This window comes from Phacochoerus africanus, chromosome 4 (genome assembly GCF_016906955.1).
Source record: "Phacochoerus africanus isolate WHEZ1 chromosome 4, ROS_Pafr_v1, whole genome shotgun sequence".
In the NCBI taxonomy this organism is placed as follows: Eukaryota; Metazoa; Chordata; class Mammalia; order Artiodactyla; family Suidae; genus Phacochoerus; species Phacochoerus africanus.
Window position 1 is genome coordinate 17,562,232 of NC_062547.1, and position 15,904 is coordinate 17,578,135.

General features: G+C 44.5%; 1 protein-coding gene across 9 annotated transcripts in view; it reads left to right on the forward strand.

The window, feature by feature from the left end:
- Positions 1 to 15,904, forward strand: part of AMBRA1 (autophagy and beclin 1 regulator 1) — a 182,206-nt gene that overhangs the window by 144,490 nt on the left and 21,812 nt on the right. For all 9 annotated transcript variants that reach the window (XM_047775859.1, XM_047775858.1, XM_047775861.1 and 6 more), the window contains 2 exons: positions 5,454 to 5,642; positions 7,192 to 7,346. In XM_047775859.1, coding sequence (XP_047631815.1) covers positions 5,454 to 5,642; positions 7,192 to 7,346 — 344 coding nt within the window. The remainder of the gene's footprint in view (positions 1 to 5,453; positions 5,643 to 7,191; positions 7,347 to 15,904) is intronic.

The window sequence follows — 15,904 nt, forward strand, 5'->3', positions numbered from 1 at the left end:
CCTTAACCCCACTACAGGCCAGGGATCAAACCGCCAGCACCATAGAGATGCATTAACTCACTGCACCACAGTGGGCACTCCAGCTCTTTTTTGTCTTTCTTTCTCTCTTTTTTGGCCATACCTGCTGCATGTGAAAGTTCCCAGGCCAGGGATTGAACCCGAGACACTGCAGTGACAATGCTGGATCCTTACTTAACCCACTGCACCATGAGGAAACTCCATAATGTTAGCTCTTTTTATACCTTTTTCTTGGAAGTTATACCATGATCCTTTGACAGTATGACCATAATTCTAAGGTCACACCTGCCCCTGTGCTCAGTATTCTTGAGACATGTGTTTTCTCTCTTTGGAGAGTGATGTTCATGTAGAGAAGGTAGTTTTTTCTTGACCCTCATCTGTACTTGGTCTCTGATCCTTCTGAAGCATGTTGTTTCTCCCCAGTTGGAGATAATTTTCATTGAGAGAAAAATAAAATATTCAGAAGAATACAGGGACTGGACATGCTGCTAGCATAACTGAAACAGTGGTTTTTGTTGTCCTTAACATTCTTTATACAAGCCTCTACCTGTTTCGACTACAACTTCCCGCTGCTCTCCTTCTGTGTTCCTTCTTACATCCTTTGATTGTCACTTTTGCAAAATCTGAGCTGATCAAAGAACATCATGTATAACCCGATAACTGACTAATGTAGTTTGGCTCACCTTTCTCCCTCACTTAAATCCTGTATGGTGTAAGAATTCTGCTTTTTAAAAGTGCCCTGTTTTTCTCAGTTTTGGCCTTGGGAAAAATCTGCATTCTAGGAGTTTATGGCACATAATGCCTGATGATGGCCTGTGTTCCTTCTCATTTACCCTCTAGAAGGATAGTTATGTTTACTTGAAGTTCCTGTCATTAGGTCTGCTTTGCCTGGTGGTCTAAATAAAGCGGAGTTACGGTTTGGATAGATTCATCAGTCGGTAGAGTTAAGTTGGGAATCTGTTTTGCAGTAGGCTTTGTCTCTGAACCTTACCTGTTTCCCAGTGCAGGGTAGCATTTGGCCCTGGCACAGCCCATGCCTGGAAGTCACTGGCCCTTAGTTTTACTCATGTGTTCAGCAGCCACTGTGTTCCTGGCCATCTACTTATATTTAAACCTTGCCTAGAATGAGGCTAAAGATTTTTACCACGTTCTTTCAGTTGAGATGGAGGATTAATGAATTACTATCTGTAAAGAGTTTAGAAGTTTCTGAATACAGCTTCATATGACATAGATAATTTTGAAACTGCTTTCATGAAAAAAGAAGTAGCTTACTAGTTTTACTGTAGGTTTGGTTTTGTTTGTTTGTTTGTTTGTTTTGTCTTTTTAGGGTTGCACCTGCAGCATGTGGAAGTTCCCAGGCCAGGGGTTGAATCAGAGCTGCAGCCACCAGCCTACACCCCAGCACAGCCACAAGAGACCCGAGCTGCATCTGTGACCCACACCACAGCGCACGGCAATGACATATCCCTAACCCACTGATCGAGGCCAGGGATTGAACCCTCGTCCTCATAGATACTAGTCGGGTTCACTACCACTGAGCCATGACAGGAACTCCTCACTGTGGTTTTTAAGAGTAAACTCTTATTGGGTGAATCACGTTAGTCACCAGGGCACCCTGCTGGCATGGGCCTTAAATAACCCAGTGGCTGAGGAGTATGGAGCACACGCATCCACAGAGGATGCAGCGACTGGAGCTCCTAGGAGTGCTTGTGCAGTATCATCTGGAGTTCTGTGCAGGAGGTCTTTTTCTGAAACCTGAGGGCTCAGAGATCGCCAAAAGGAAATTTTCCTGCTGATTTAACCCCCTTTGGGTTTTCCAAATTAGTATCTAATGCATTTGCAAAAGCACTGCAACTGCTAATCGTTCCCATAGCCTCATCTGGCCAGCCAGCAACAGGCTACAAATCGATCTCTGTACAAGGTGTTTGTTTATAATTTATGGAGCTGATAGGGAAGGCAGAGCCATCTGCTCCTCCAGGCATCAGTATTTCTTACCCCTCCCATCCCCTGCTTGGGCATTTTCACTTGGAAATCATTTATAATTAGGAGGACATTACATTGCAGAGTCTGGAACATGGCTTCCTGCTGTCTTCTGCATCGTTTTTGCTCCCCCTGGAGCTGCCCCCTGAAGCTCTTAAGCGGTTTTGATTTGAAAAATCCTTTCTTTCCTAGACTTTATTTCCATTCTCAGCTGCCCAGCTAACTGCTTCACCATTGTCCCCCACGTGTGTTTTGCCTTTAAGTGCAGGGCAGTTATGGAGCTCCAGCTCAGGGATCGAGGACCTTTTGGTGAGGCAGCAGTTTTCAGCTGTGCTCCCAGACCAGCAGCATCAGAGACACCTGAGAACTCATTAGAAATGCAAATTCTCAGGCCTCATCCCGTCGTTCTGTGGTCTAATAAGCCCTCCAGGTGATTTTCATGCATGCTAAATGCTTGAGAACCACTGTGGTAAGGCAGGGCAGAGAAGAGAATGAAGATTGCCAGTGGTGTGTGGGTTGCCAGTGTCTTGGGCTGTATTTCACTTCACCTTTTTCTCTACCTGCTTACATTATTACCAAGTCCAAAAAGGATGCTCTGTCCTTATCATTAACACATTACTTTCCTATGGCCTGAGGAAACAAACAGAGATCCAGAAAATTTCTCCCTCCGTAAATTAGCTCATCAAAATTTCAACCTTATGAGAAGAAGCTGCACAAGCAAATTGAAGCAGTGACCACTCACCATTGTAACTGAACATTTCCATTTCCATGTGGGAAATTAATAGACAACAAGCAGCCAATGTTAAGTTGCTAATTGGAGCTTTGAAATATTAATGAAACTGTAAACACACCACCCAGTGCTCGCTGAAGCTACCAGATCACTCTGCCACCACATCCCCTTCATTAGGGTAGAAGTGAAACCCTAGGTTCCCAGCTGTACAAGTTCTGAAACGGAACATGCTGCTGGAGAAGCCCTGTTTTAATGTTCAGCATTCCCTTTTCATTTGTCATTTGCACATCTCTCTCAGAGCACTGCAGGAACTGGGAGCAGTTGTGAAATTGGGTGGAGAGTTGAGGGGAGGGGACAAAATTTGGGAGATGGCCATTGACTTGGAATCGTCATAATATAGTACAAACACAAACACAGTGGCTTGAATTTGAGGCTGACAAATTGCTTTTTGTCTATATGCCCAGTTTTTCAGAGGCTCAGAGCCAGGCTTCCCAGAAGAAGGATAAACCTTGCTTGTACTTTCCTCCCCACCCCCAGCCCCCTGTAGAAATTAATCTGCCAGTATGTGGTTCAGTGCTTTTTAATGTCAGTAGTGAGTGTTGAGGGTCATTGTAGACTTTTATATGTTTGACTGAAGTACATGTTAACGCACATGAACTACATCTCTATAACAGCAAGATAGAAAAGCCTACTCATAAAATCCTCACCATGCATTTTTGCGACATTAAGTGTGGATAAAATGGAAATTGGCAAAGCTGTCTTAAAGCCCACAGAATCTCATTTCCTTTGCTATCTACTATCCTATTTAATATTTGTGATTTCTTTACTTTCTTTCTCCTTTCACCTTTGTTGGTTACAGTTTAAATTGTCAGTTTCTTTTTATCTCTGAGGAGTGTGCCAGCATCAAGGTTAGAAAAACCAAGATGGGTTGACTCCTGAAGCTCCTCCTCTAGTTCCTTTGGTTCTATATCCCCAACTGTAATCACGTGTCAGTCCAGGGAAGGGGGAAGAGATTTTCATCTTTTTGGCAATAGGCTCGGGACCCTGAGTAAGGAGCAGACGGTCTCAGTGCTAACTAGATGAATCTAACCATACAGCCTCGAGCAGATGGTAGGTTGGAAGTTGAGCAGTACAGAGCCCTAATGGTGATAGCAATGAGTATTTGGATGTCATTATTTTATTAGTTAGCAAACAGAACCATCCTTGTGGTCCCTCCTCAGTTTTATGTGTAATGGTGCTGTAGGTGTCAGCCCCCGAGAGTTGGCACGATAGCCTGATCAATGTGTTCTGATGTCTTTTTTGATCCACTCTGTCATCTCTGGGGCTTCATTAACAACACGAATGAATATAGAGTTTTAAAAATCACTCTGAGTCCCTGATCCCCTAAGCCTCAAGGCCCCCTGGAAAGCAGTTCTTTGTTTGGTTTTCCTTACGGTAATTTCCTGGGGAAACTTGCCCTTGACCTTCCAGGTCAGGCCTTTTGGCTTCCTGGAGTAGATCACCTGGAATCTGGTGAGGTCAGTTGAGCTTGCCTTTTTTGTTTGTTTGTTTTGACCATAATGCCTCTGACAGTGGACAGTAATCTCCTTCACACAACATTGTAAATCAACTATAATTTAAAAAAAACAAAAACAAAAACAAAAACGATCTCCTTCAAATAAGGGAAAGAGTACGTTAGTCACTTGGCAGATGCATATGAGGTAGATCTAAATGAGACCAGGCCCAGAGTTAGCTTGGTCCCTTTGGATATGTTGTGCTGTGGTGCGCATCTCCTCGTGATGTGGGCACTCTGGGTCTAGGCTCACATCAGGGGCAGGCTGCTTCTTCCGGGCAGGGATTTGCACAATGGGCCTCAGAGAAGGATTCAAAGGAAAACCAAAACAAAGCATGAGGGCAGAGTCCCTGAGCTGGCTGACATCTCCTTCCTTAGTCCTGTCTTGTGGAGCAGATTCTCCCCACTGGAGGACAGACATCCTCCACTCCCTACCCACTCCCTGGGGCGGAGCCTGCTGGCTTAATTCTCAGTAACTGCTCAGGGCAGACTAGGGCTGCCCATGGTCACTGGCTTATGGTATGGATGAGGCATGGAACATAGTGAGAAATGAAAATAGTCCAGCTATCCAGCCAGGCTGGGCTTTGTTTCTCTTTATCCTCTCTTGTGGAATTAGGGATTAGTATTAGCAAGGAGCTGTCCAGAAGATTGAAGTCTATAAATGCTCCAGTTCTCTTAAATGAGAAAATTAGATTTAAGAAATTTATGAACTGATTTCTTTCTCCAAGGCTGCGTAGCCCCTGGAGAGTAGAATTCTTACCTTCTTACCCCCAAGGAAGATTTACCTGTATCACCTTTTTCTTGGAATCAGTGGGCTTGCATTTTCATTCATCTCAGTTTTGATCTTTTGAACAATAACAGCTGTTGAGTGGCTCTCCAGGAACAGTTTTTAATAACTTTTTTCTTATCTCTCAAATGATGTTTCCTAAGTGTGAGCTAAGACTCAGCAGGTGGTTGTAGTTGTGTTGACTTCCTGTAGTTTCCTATTAAAGTGGTAGAAGAGACATATCTTTTCTGTGTCTTTGGTTGCTTTTAGTGTGGTAAGGCAGCCTTTAGCATTTCTAGAGAGCATTGAGGTTCAGGCCCTTAGGGAAGCCCCCAAGTTTCTTGACCCGGAATTTTTCACACCATCACCTCCAAACCTTCTTACCCTCTTTTCTTTGTCTCATGCAGCCTCCGTGAATGTGCTGGTGCAGAACTGCAAGATCTACAATGATGCCAGCTGTGACATTTCTGCAGATGGCCAGCTCCTGGCAGCTTTCATCCCTAGCAGCCAAAGGGGCTTTCCCGATGAAGGCATCCTGGCAGTGTACTCTCTGGCCCCCCATAACCTGGGCGAAATGCTCTACACCAAGCGATTTGGTAAGGGACAGGAAGCACAGTCTAGTGACCGGGATGCTAGTACCTGGGCATGGGCATTCTTAGATGAGGCACAGCTTACTGGTCACATATTGCCCCTGCTTCACTGGGGCCCAGGTCAGAAGAAGATTGCTTTGTCCTGGCTGGTAGCATTGCAGAAGAATGCTATGAGTGTACTCAGAGGAAGAGCATTCCCTACCGTACTCCTGTTGGTGCTGGACAAGAATGAGGGAGGAGCTTTGTTCTTGATCATGGCTTGGGGACGTGGCCACACTCATATACTGCAAGGCAGTTTGGCATTGTGTATTAAAAGTCCCCCAAATGTATGTTCTCTTTGATCCAATAATTTAACTTCTGAGAGAATCAGGAAACTATACAAAAGGTATATATAAAGATGTTCACAGCAGTGTTATTTAGCAAAGAAAAAATGGCAAATTGTGGAGAGTTGCTTAAATAAATGATAGTGCATTGATAGGACAGAATACCATTTGGCCTTTAAAATGCTCTTATAGAAGAATATTTAGGGAGTTCCCATTGCAGCTGAGCACTTTAAGAACCCGGCTCATATCCATGAGGATGTGGGTTCGATCCCTGGCCTTGCTTGGTGGGTAAAGGACCCAGCATTTCTGTGGCTATGGCGTAGGCCAGCAGCTGCAGCTCTGATTCAAACCCTAGCCTGGGAACTTCCATTTACCACAGGTGCACACCCCCCCAAAAAAAGAACATTTAATATTGAAAAATGTTCATAATGTATGAACTGGAAAAAGTATATTTCGAAGTAGTATTTACTGTACGATAACAGTTTTTGTTTGTTTGTTTTTTTAGGGCCACACCTGCAGCCAATGAAGGTTCCCAGGTCAAGGTCGAATCGGAGCTGTAGCCGGATCTGTGGCCAGATCCGAGCCACGTCTGCCACCTACACCACAGCTCATGGCAACACCAGATCCTTAACCCACTGAGCAAGGCCAGGGATCGAACCTGCGTCGTCCTCATGGATACTAGTCAGATTCATTTCTGCTGAGCCACAATGGAAGCTCCTGATAATAATTTTTAAAATGATTCTATGAGGGAGTTCCTGTCGTGGCTCAGTGGTTAATGAATCTGACTAGGAACCATGAGGTTACGGGTTCAATCCCTGGCCTCGATCGGTGGGTTAAGGATCCGGCGCTGCCATGAGCTGTGGTGTAGGTCATAGATGCGGCTTGGATCCCAAGTTGCTGTGGCTCTGGTGGAAGGCTGGCAGCTACAGCTCCGATTAGACTCCTAGCCTGGGAATGTCAGTATGCCGCAAGCGCGACCCTAGAAAAGACCAAAAAAAAAAAAAAAGATTCTATGATAATACTGGTTAGCACTTATTAAGTACTTTCTATATGTGAAACACTGTACTCAGTACTTTACCTCTCATTGTACTTCTTCACTACAATCCTATGAAATAACCCCAGAATGATCAAACAAAGGTAAAGATTGGAAAGAGAAAAGACTAAGAGGGAAAATTATTTCCTTGTAATAGCAAGAACTCTGGGAAATGTCTCTCTGTTCTTTTGGCCCTCAGGTCCCAATGCCATTTCGGTGAGCCTGTCCCCGATGGGTCGATATGTGATGGTGGGCTTGGCCTCACGGAGGATCCTGCTGCACCCCTCCACGGAGCACATGGTGGCCCAGGTCTTCAGGCTGCAGCAGGCCCATGGTGGCGAGACCTCCATGAGAGTGAGTGCCATTGCTCGTGGCTCTGCTGTATGGCAGCTCTTGTAGGCAGGGTGATGATGCAGGACAAGGGTGTGCTCTCCTAGCCAGGACCATAAGGAGCCAGAAAGACTCGAATCCAGCCCATCCAGGACCAGCAAGCCTCACTTTTGAGGGCTTTCTTGTACCCTAGATCATAAGCTGGGTCCCCAGAAGCCTAAAACAATCCCTGGATAAAGACCAAATTGAATACTTCCTTACCTCGACATGTGGCCTTTAGTCTAGAGATAGGTGCAGAACCCAATAAATATTTATGCTTATTTTTTAAAAATTTTTTGAGGAAGCAAGCTATAAGAAGGGATGGATAATATATGAAAATGTTCTTTTCTGGAGGTCGTGATCGTAATGGATGATGAGGACTTTGGGCAGCTGCCGCACTCTTTGCTGTCCTGTTTCCGTAGCAGAGAAGGGTTCTATTTAAGATCCTTTCTTGTCTGAATGTGCCCTCTCTTGTATTGCCATAAAAGCCTCCTGGGGAGGCAGTGGGGGGAGCCTCCTGGACCTCGTGGGGTTGTGAGCTCCTGGACTCAACCGGTCCAGTTTCTGACTGAGCTTCTCACATCCCATGGGGGCTCATTTAGCTGGGCTTTGTCAAGGGGCGTTCAGCATTTGGACAGTTCTCTAATTAAGTGGTATTTAAGCTTTGTCTCAAGCTAAGAACCTGTGAATTCCCTTAGCACTTGTGTCCTGCCGTTTGTAGTTGTATGTGCTTATTTATATGTTGATGTGTGTTTTCTCTAGTTGAGTGGTGTATATGTTGAAGCCGCCCAATTTGGTTCAGTGTAAGCTCCCTAGGGGCATATCCCCAACGGCCCCTCATTTACTACACATATAGATGCTTGTTGAATTCAGCCTGGAATGTGAAGCATTTGTTTTAAAGAAAAAAAAAAAACTAAATCTAGGACCCATTTTTTACAAAGCGATAGAATGTGGGTGACAAGGTGTGGTGTCTCCAGCCTCTTCTCCCTCCTGTCTCCAACAGGGACCCCCTGTTCAACTCCTTTGAGCCATTTTGCAGGCCCCCTGAATTTAAAAAGGCTCTCTCTTGCCAGTGTGCCTTTACCTGGGGTACCTTCTCCCTGAACTCCAGCTGCCTACAAGCTGTGGGATCTTCCTAAACAGAATTGATCACTCCCTCCTTGTGCTGCTCCTGTACCTAGTGCACTCCCTTTGTTAACACTCAACCCACCAAACTGCAGTTGTTTATTCCCATTCCATTCCCCTCTCTTGGACTGTGAGCTCTTTGAGGGTGGAGACTGACTGTTTCATCTTTATGGAGTCCAAGTACCTAATGAGAAACCTGGTATTTAGGAGCAGCTGAGTGAATGAAAGGGAATCTTGAGAAAAGCATCCTTATCATTTCCAGGTGGTAACTAGCAGAACCAGTTATGGGTGACATCATGTCCCACCATTGCCTCTGAAAGGGTACAAACAAGGCATTCTTCGCTCTTGACACTGTAACGACAGAAGAGTTCTGATTCTTGAATTCTGTATGACTGGAAATACCTGAAACTGAGTGACTGGGAGAGGACTTTGTGGAAAGTTCATCAAGTCTGTTTTCTTAACTACATCAATGAGGATGGAAGGTGAATTTTAGCTTAAATAGTCTTATAAGCAGATTTGGATGGTGAAAGTGCCTAGTATCTACTACTCACCACCTGGAATGTTGGTCCTTGCTGTTCTTCTAATCCTCCCTGCCTAATTGTGGAATGATTGTTTCTTTCTTTCTTTTTCATTTTCTTTTTCTTTTTTTTTGTCTTTTTAGCCACACCCGTGGCATATGGAGGTTCCCAGGCTAGCGGTCGAATCAGAGCTACAGCTTCTGGTCTACACCACAGCCACAGCAACGCTGGATCCTTAACCCAATGAGCGAGGCCAGGGATTGAACCAGCAACCTCATGGTTCCTAGTTGGATTCGTTTCTACTGCGCCATGACGGGAACTCCTGGAATGATTGTTTCTAACCATTAAGAGACGGGATCTGATTTCGGCAACACTAATGGACATCTCCAGCCTCTTTCATAAGCCAGGGCCCCTGCCTAGCTTTTGGGCACAGCCTGCCAGTCCTCCACCCTAGCAAGGTTCCTCTTTTCCATAAGTAGCCAGAAACATCTGGCTGAAGGCAAACAGCTCCAGGGCGGAAGCCAAGATGCTGTCACGTATGGGGCCAGCAGCTCAGGAAGTGCAGTTGGAGGAGTCTGCTGTCGATATGTAGGGTCTCAAGACACCTAGCCAGCTTGCTGCCTGCCTAATGACAAGAGCTGCTTCTCAGGCCTCCCAGCGAGGGGCTTTTGATTCTCAATAGCCACCATCTGCCACCTAGGAGAGAGCGCTGAAGTAACTAGAAAGCTCCCGTATGGAAAGTGTTTCTCTCACACAAGAGGCAGGACCCAGGCATCTTTCTCAACAAGGTGTTGCTCACCCTGTGTCCACACGATAAATCCCCGTGCTATAGAAAGGTTTCTGGTTTTCCAGGTCTTGGTTGCCCCTTATGTCCAAAGGCACCAAAGCACTCAGCACATGTCCCTGAATTCAGTCATTGGTGGAAGGGAAGACGCCAGCTTTTTTGGATAGCTGTGCTCCACCCATGTTTAAGGCAAGAAGTGCATTTTTGTCTGAGAACAGGAAACAAGGGTTTATTGGGACAGTAGAGCATCTCCCTGTTGGCACAAGTAAGTATTGGTGGGTGTCTGCATCTGTAATGTCAAGCTCTGTCCTTGAAGGCATGTATTTGCGGGTACTGGGCCCATCTTAGAGCTTCTCTACCCAGAACCCCGCTTCTCTGTGCTGGTACCTCTTGGAATTCACAGTGGGAATGTTTAGAGAGGTGACGTTGTTGAGCCAACAGACGTTCCCAAGAGAACATCCTCCAGAGCATCGACTTATTTTAATTCCCACTAAGTAACATCTCACCCCAAGAGATGATCTCTTACACAATCCCATATGAAAACTCTTGTGCAAATGAATTGGTTATTGCTCTTAGCCTTGGTGCACTTATTCTAAACAGTGCTTCAGACCTCTGGGTCAGTGCCTCTCAAACTGCTCCCTGAACAACCTGCATTAGAATGCATGGGGTCATTGTTAAAATACAAACTCCACTTCAGACCTAAAAACAGAATAAAAATGGGATCGGAAGAGGCCCAGGTATTTGTATTTGTAAAACAAGCTTTCCAGGTGATTCTGATATGCACTTGAGTTTGAGAACTTCTGTTTTTAATGACCGCTTTCTTCATTTTAGGTTTCTGCCCTCAGCCTCTTCAGCAAGGCAGAGATGCAGTCTCAGGTTTACTTCTTGTTATGGTTTTATGTGTGGTGCTTTGATCCTTCGCTAATTTATTGCAGGCACAGTGGTGTTTATGTTCTGTTTCCTATCAAACTTTTAGGTTTTTGGCTGTCTCTGCTTCACTTCCCATCTTTTCTCAGCCATTGTTGCTTTCCAGGGTTCTCCTTTGAATATCTCTATGTGCTGAATTCTTTTCTTCCCAGGTTGAGTTTAACTTTTATCCTTATTTCTAGGATCTAAGGTCTTCAGATATTTCCCTTCTCTGCTGACGCTAGGCTTTGTCTTCTCACTTTTAGTATGATTGACAAATAAGGGAAAATAAGACTGGACACACATTTTATCTCCCCCTTCCCGCTGTCCATTTGAGGCTCCTCCAGGGTGGATTTGCTGCTGCGTAATGCCTCAGAGTCTCCTTTGCTATCTGATGTCCTCACCCTCACACCTGAGTCAGTAGGGCTTTTTTGTTGTTGTTGTTAATTTCTGGGTTTGTTGTTTGTTTAGGGCCACACCCAGGACATATGGAAGTTCCCAGGCTAGGGGCTGAATAGGAGCTACAGCTGCCAGGCTATGCCACAGCCACAGCAACAGGGGGGATTGGAGCCACATCGGCGACCTACACCACAGCTCACAGCAACGCCGGTAGCTGACCACTGAGCAAGGCCAGGGATCGAACCTACATCCTCATGGATGCTAGTTGGATTCATTTCCACTACACCATGAGGGGAACTCCCTGCTTCATTTTTAAATTAGGCATTTAAAGATTGCTGAGCTGAAGCTTTGCTGAATTCTCAAAACACTAAACTGCATGTATTCCCTCTCTGCTTTCATTTTCTAATTGGAATAAGGCACAATATTGTAACAGAAAACTGCAATTAATTTTCTAAAATACTGGCAACTTGCACACTGTAATAACTTTGGTTGTAACCAAATGAAAGTGTAATAACACGAATACAAAATTACTAACGAAACCAGAAATAGTCATATTCCAAACTATCCTTCTGGTTTGTTGAGTAGTGAGTACTATTTTACCTAGGAATGAGGGCAGAAGTCAGCAACAGCAAGGGAGGGGGTGGGGGAGGCAATGCTAGGGCAATTTGATCTAGAAAGCAAGAATAGAGTTAGCAATGTCCACCCAGGAATAACAGGTGTATGCTCTTTCTCCCAGATGCATAGACCCCCCCTCAACAGGTGAGGGTTGTAGGCGTATGAGTAGTTTAGTAAGAACTGAAAAGAATCTTCATTGAATAATCCTTACAGATCCTAGAGGCACTGGTTGCTTGAATCTCACCAGTGCTGGTTTGCTTTTACCCCTGATCATTTTTTTGGGCAGAAGTGAGGGACAAGGGACTTGAGTGGAAGAAGAAGCCTAGGACAGAAAGCAGTTGGACTTTCCTTTTCTCTGTGGAACAGCATTATGCTCGTTGAGGCAAAGCCTCAAATACTTAAGGGTCAATTTTATTGAAAGCTTTTTCTTTGTGGCTGTGCAGGTAAAACTGAATTCGAGGATTGAGCGGCTGTTACCCAGACGGGATTGTTAGTTTGGAAGGGGTGTTGGAAAGAGATCCTGCCCCCTCCCTCCCCCTTCTTCTCCCCTCTCTTCCTCTCTTTTTTTTCCCCTGTCTCCCTGCCCCCTGCTCTTTAGCAATAGACTGTCCCTCTGTGTACCTTCTTCTTCTAGGGGTCTAGCTCTAAAGATAGGCATCCCCTTCATCCTCAGAGGTCCTAGGTAGCAGGAGGGGAAGCAGATTTTTTTTTTTTTTTTTCCTGGCTGCATCCATGGTATGCAGAAGTTCCCTTGCCAGAGATCGAACCTGTGCCACAGCAGCAACCTAAGCCACAGCAGTGGTAGTGTCAGATCCTTATCCCCCTGAGCCATCAGGGTACTCCAGCAGTTTTTTTTAATACCTTCCACCTACTCATATCTAACTAGGCAGTAGTTCTCAGTGTGTATTCCCCAGGACCATGGGGACTATGTCAGCATCACCAGGGAATTTAATAGAAATGCAGATTCTCAGCCCCATCCCAGACCTACTGAATCAGAAACTCTGGGGGTAGGGCCCAGCCAGCCATCCTTATTTTTACCAAGCCCTCCAGATGAGTCTGCATGCTGAGTCAAGACTGAGAACCAATCACTGACTGCCTGGGGATTCTAGTTAATTCTCACCTGTCAGTATAGCTTTGTCCTTTTCTTATGAGCTCTCACCTTGTCTCTTACTGTCTCTGGAACCTCATCTGGTTTATTTCTATGGCTTCTTTAACCAGTTCTTTCAGATACTTTCAGGAAGTTGAGAAATTGATGGGTGCCTCCTGTCCTCGGTGTTTCTGGATCACACTAACATCCTAGTGATGATACTTTAAGGACTAATCCTGTGGGACCTTTTCCCAAATCTAATTAAATTCTTATCTGCCCACATTTGACTTTACCCAAGCTCTTAACTGAGAGCCCATGCCTGTTTGCCTACAGGCTATAGAATACAGAGATTCTTAGGCTTAAAGAGTGAAGCCATGTCTTTATCTTTCTCTCCAGGACCTTCCCCACCTGAAGGAGTAGTTCTTGAGTTCCTTTTTCCAACATTCAATTCACTGTTATTCTTGGATGGAAGATATCGCTATGATACCCATTAATGGATATCTTAGTGTCACCCGAGTTATAAAGAAACATTAGTTGACTTTCTTTATTTCATACCATCTCATAGTCATCTTCACAGAACAGCCTAGCGATGACTGATTATTATTGTAAGTTCATTAAAATGAACCACAGAAAAGGCTTGGTATCAGGTTAGTCATATCTAAATTGTAGCTTAAACCCTGGATCAGGATGGGTATCCAGCGCCCTCCACACTGACCAGCATTACGTAACTAACATGCACAGGCTCTTTTGGCCTGACCTGGCTCCATTCTTTAAAGTATAATCTTTCCTGTGACTTCCTCCTTGTCCTGAATTTTTAGCTTGGGATAAAATCCAGTCATCTGTACTTCTCTAGATTCTAAAAGTTTGATTTTCAAAAGTGACTAAGAACTCCAATTCAGTCCAGCATATTCTCCAGAAATCTAAAGGAACTGAGCTTCTTAATCTTGTCTGGCCTTGGGAGTGGCAAAAACCAAAAATAAAGATATTTTATTTTTGTACCCTGGAAGGGTACTATTTCTTCAAGGGGAGTTTGGGATAAAAGAGAGACAGCTTTGTTGTCAGAAATGATTTACTCCTTCCTAAGATTTTTGTCCTCATTAATTTTCTTAAAGCTGCTTGTCAGTTGATTAAAAGCTGCTTCCGCTGCAATTATCTTAAAGTTGACTTCTGAGATGTGGTACAAAGCATCTATCCTCAAAAAGTTCCTTTCTTTAGCACGTTGTGGAAAGGGGGGAGGGTTATGGGAGAAGTCAGGGGTGTCTCTGATGCGATTTGTCAGAGAAGGGAGGGGCAAGATAAAAAATTAAAAATAACATTAGAGCTGCAATCAAAGCCATTAGTTTAGGCAAATTTTTCCACGACAGATTCCTCCGACTTTGATGGTTTCTTTCCTCCATGGCTTCTTAGTGGAGTTCAGCCTATGCTGCATTTTATTCTCTCTTCATTCAACAAAGTTTTACTGAGCCCCTATCCTGGGCCAGGTACTGTGCTAGGTCTGTCAGTGCAATGAACAAAATGGATCTGGTCCCTGCCCTCTGGGTGCATAGAGACTCAATGACTGACTGGCTTCTTGACACGGCTTTTCACTGCTGCATCCCCAGCCTTCACAGTGTTTGGCACACAGGAGGCACTTGGCATTCATTCTGGGAGTGTGTGTTGTGTAGAAATCTTGGGTGCGGTGTGTTTCCTACACTTACATGAGCACACCCCTTGCTCCTCAGCACCATCAGTGCGCCTAGCATGTGCCTCAGTTAATGGTAATTGAACGTAAGTATTAGACATAATTTCTTATGAAAACAGAATGTCTTGCTCATGTCCAATTCTGCCCAACATCAGTGAGTTTCTCAGGGTTGGAGTCCCAGTTCTGAGACATGATAAATTCCCAGTGGATGTTTCAAAAGTGAAAGACAAAACATTCTGTTTTTTAAGAATTAGTAGAACTTTTGCATTTGTAGAAGCTGAAAGTATTTTAATATAACTCTTGTGCTGAACTTGCTTCTTTCAAAATATATGGCTCACCTGAATATATGAATGTATTGCAGTACGTTGAAAGATTCCCTTACCTGAGCTGAATATCTACTCATTTGGTCATTTCCTTTGAGACTGAGAAAGCTGAGAAAGTTCAGGAACTTGTGCTATGCACAGAGGTGTGAGTATAGGAGGAAGTAATTATTTTAACTTCTGGGATTTCCAGGCACATTGAGTGCCTTGGTGTTTTATTTAGCTCAGGAATAGCTCCCTCAGCTGAAGTAATCTCTGTGCTTCAACTCTAATGGCCAGAGGTGGCCTTTGGAAAGCATTAGGCTGATTAAAACTAAAATTCTTATTCTCTGAGGGTCCTTGGGATCTCTTCAAAAGGAACAGGTGGGGAGTTCCCTTTGTGGCTCAGTGGTTAATGAATCCAACTAGGAACCATGAGGTTGTGGGTTCAATCCCTGGCCTTGCTCAATGGGTTAAGGATCCGGTGTGGCCGTGAGCTGTGGTGTAGGTTGCAGACGAGGCTCGGATCCTGTGTTGCTGTGGCTCTGGCGTAGGCCGGCAGCTACAGCTCCGATTGGACCCCTAGCCTGGGAACCTCCATATGCCAAAGAAATAGCAAAAAGACAAATAAATAAATAAATAACCATTTGAAAATCAACATTCTATGAGTTCTAAACCCCAAAGTAGAATATAAAGAAGGCTTGGAGACAATAAAAGAAATTTAAATTTCTGAAAAACAATCAGATTTTCCTAAGAACGAGGAACCTCCAATAATTCATGAATCTCAGCAAATCCACAGCTTAAAAGAAAGTAAAGATGACCGTAGTATCTCTCTGCCTGCCTGCTTTGCATATTGTATATGTTTCTCAGCCTGTGACAAGGGGTATAGCCACCCATTTCCAATGGAAAGGTCAACTGTCTCTTAGCATCTGCTTTTTATTGATTTTTTTTCCCCCTTCCCAGAAAGTAAGTTCTCTAGCAACCCTCTCTGAAAGCTTAAAGCCTCCCTTGACTCCCATCATTACCCAGAAGGCACTTCTCCTGCTCACAGCTCCTTTCTTCCTCAAAGCCCCTTTGGCTTTCGCTTTCTCTCATGGCCCTTCAGCCTAGGTGTTGAGTTGTTCCTTCT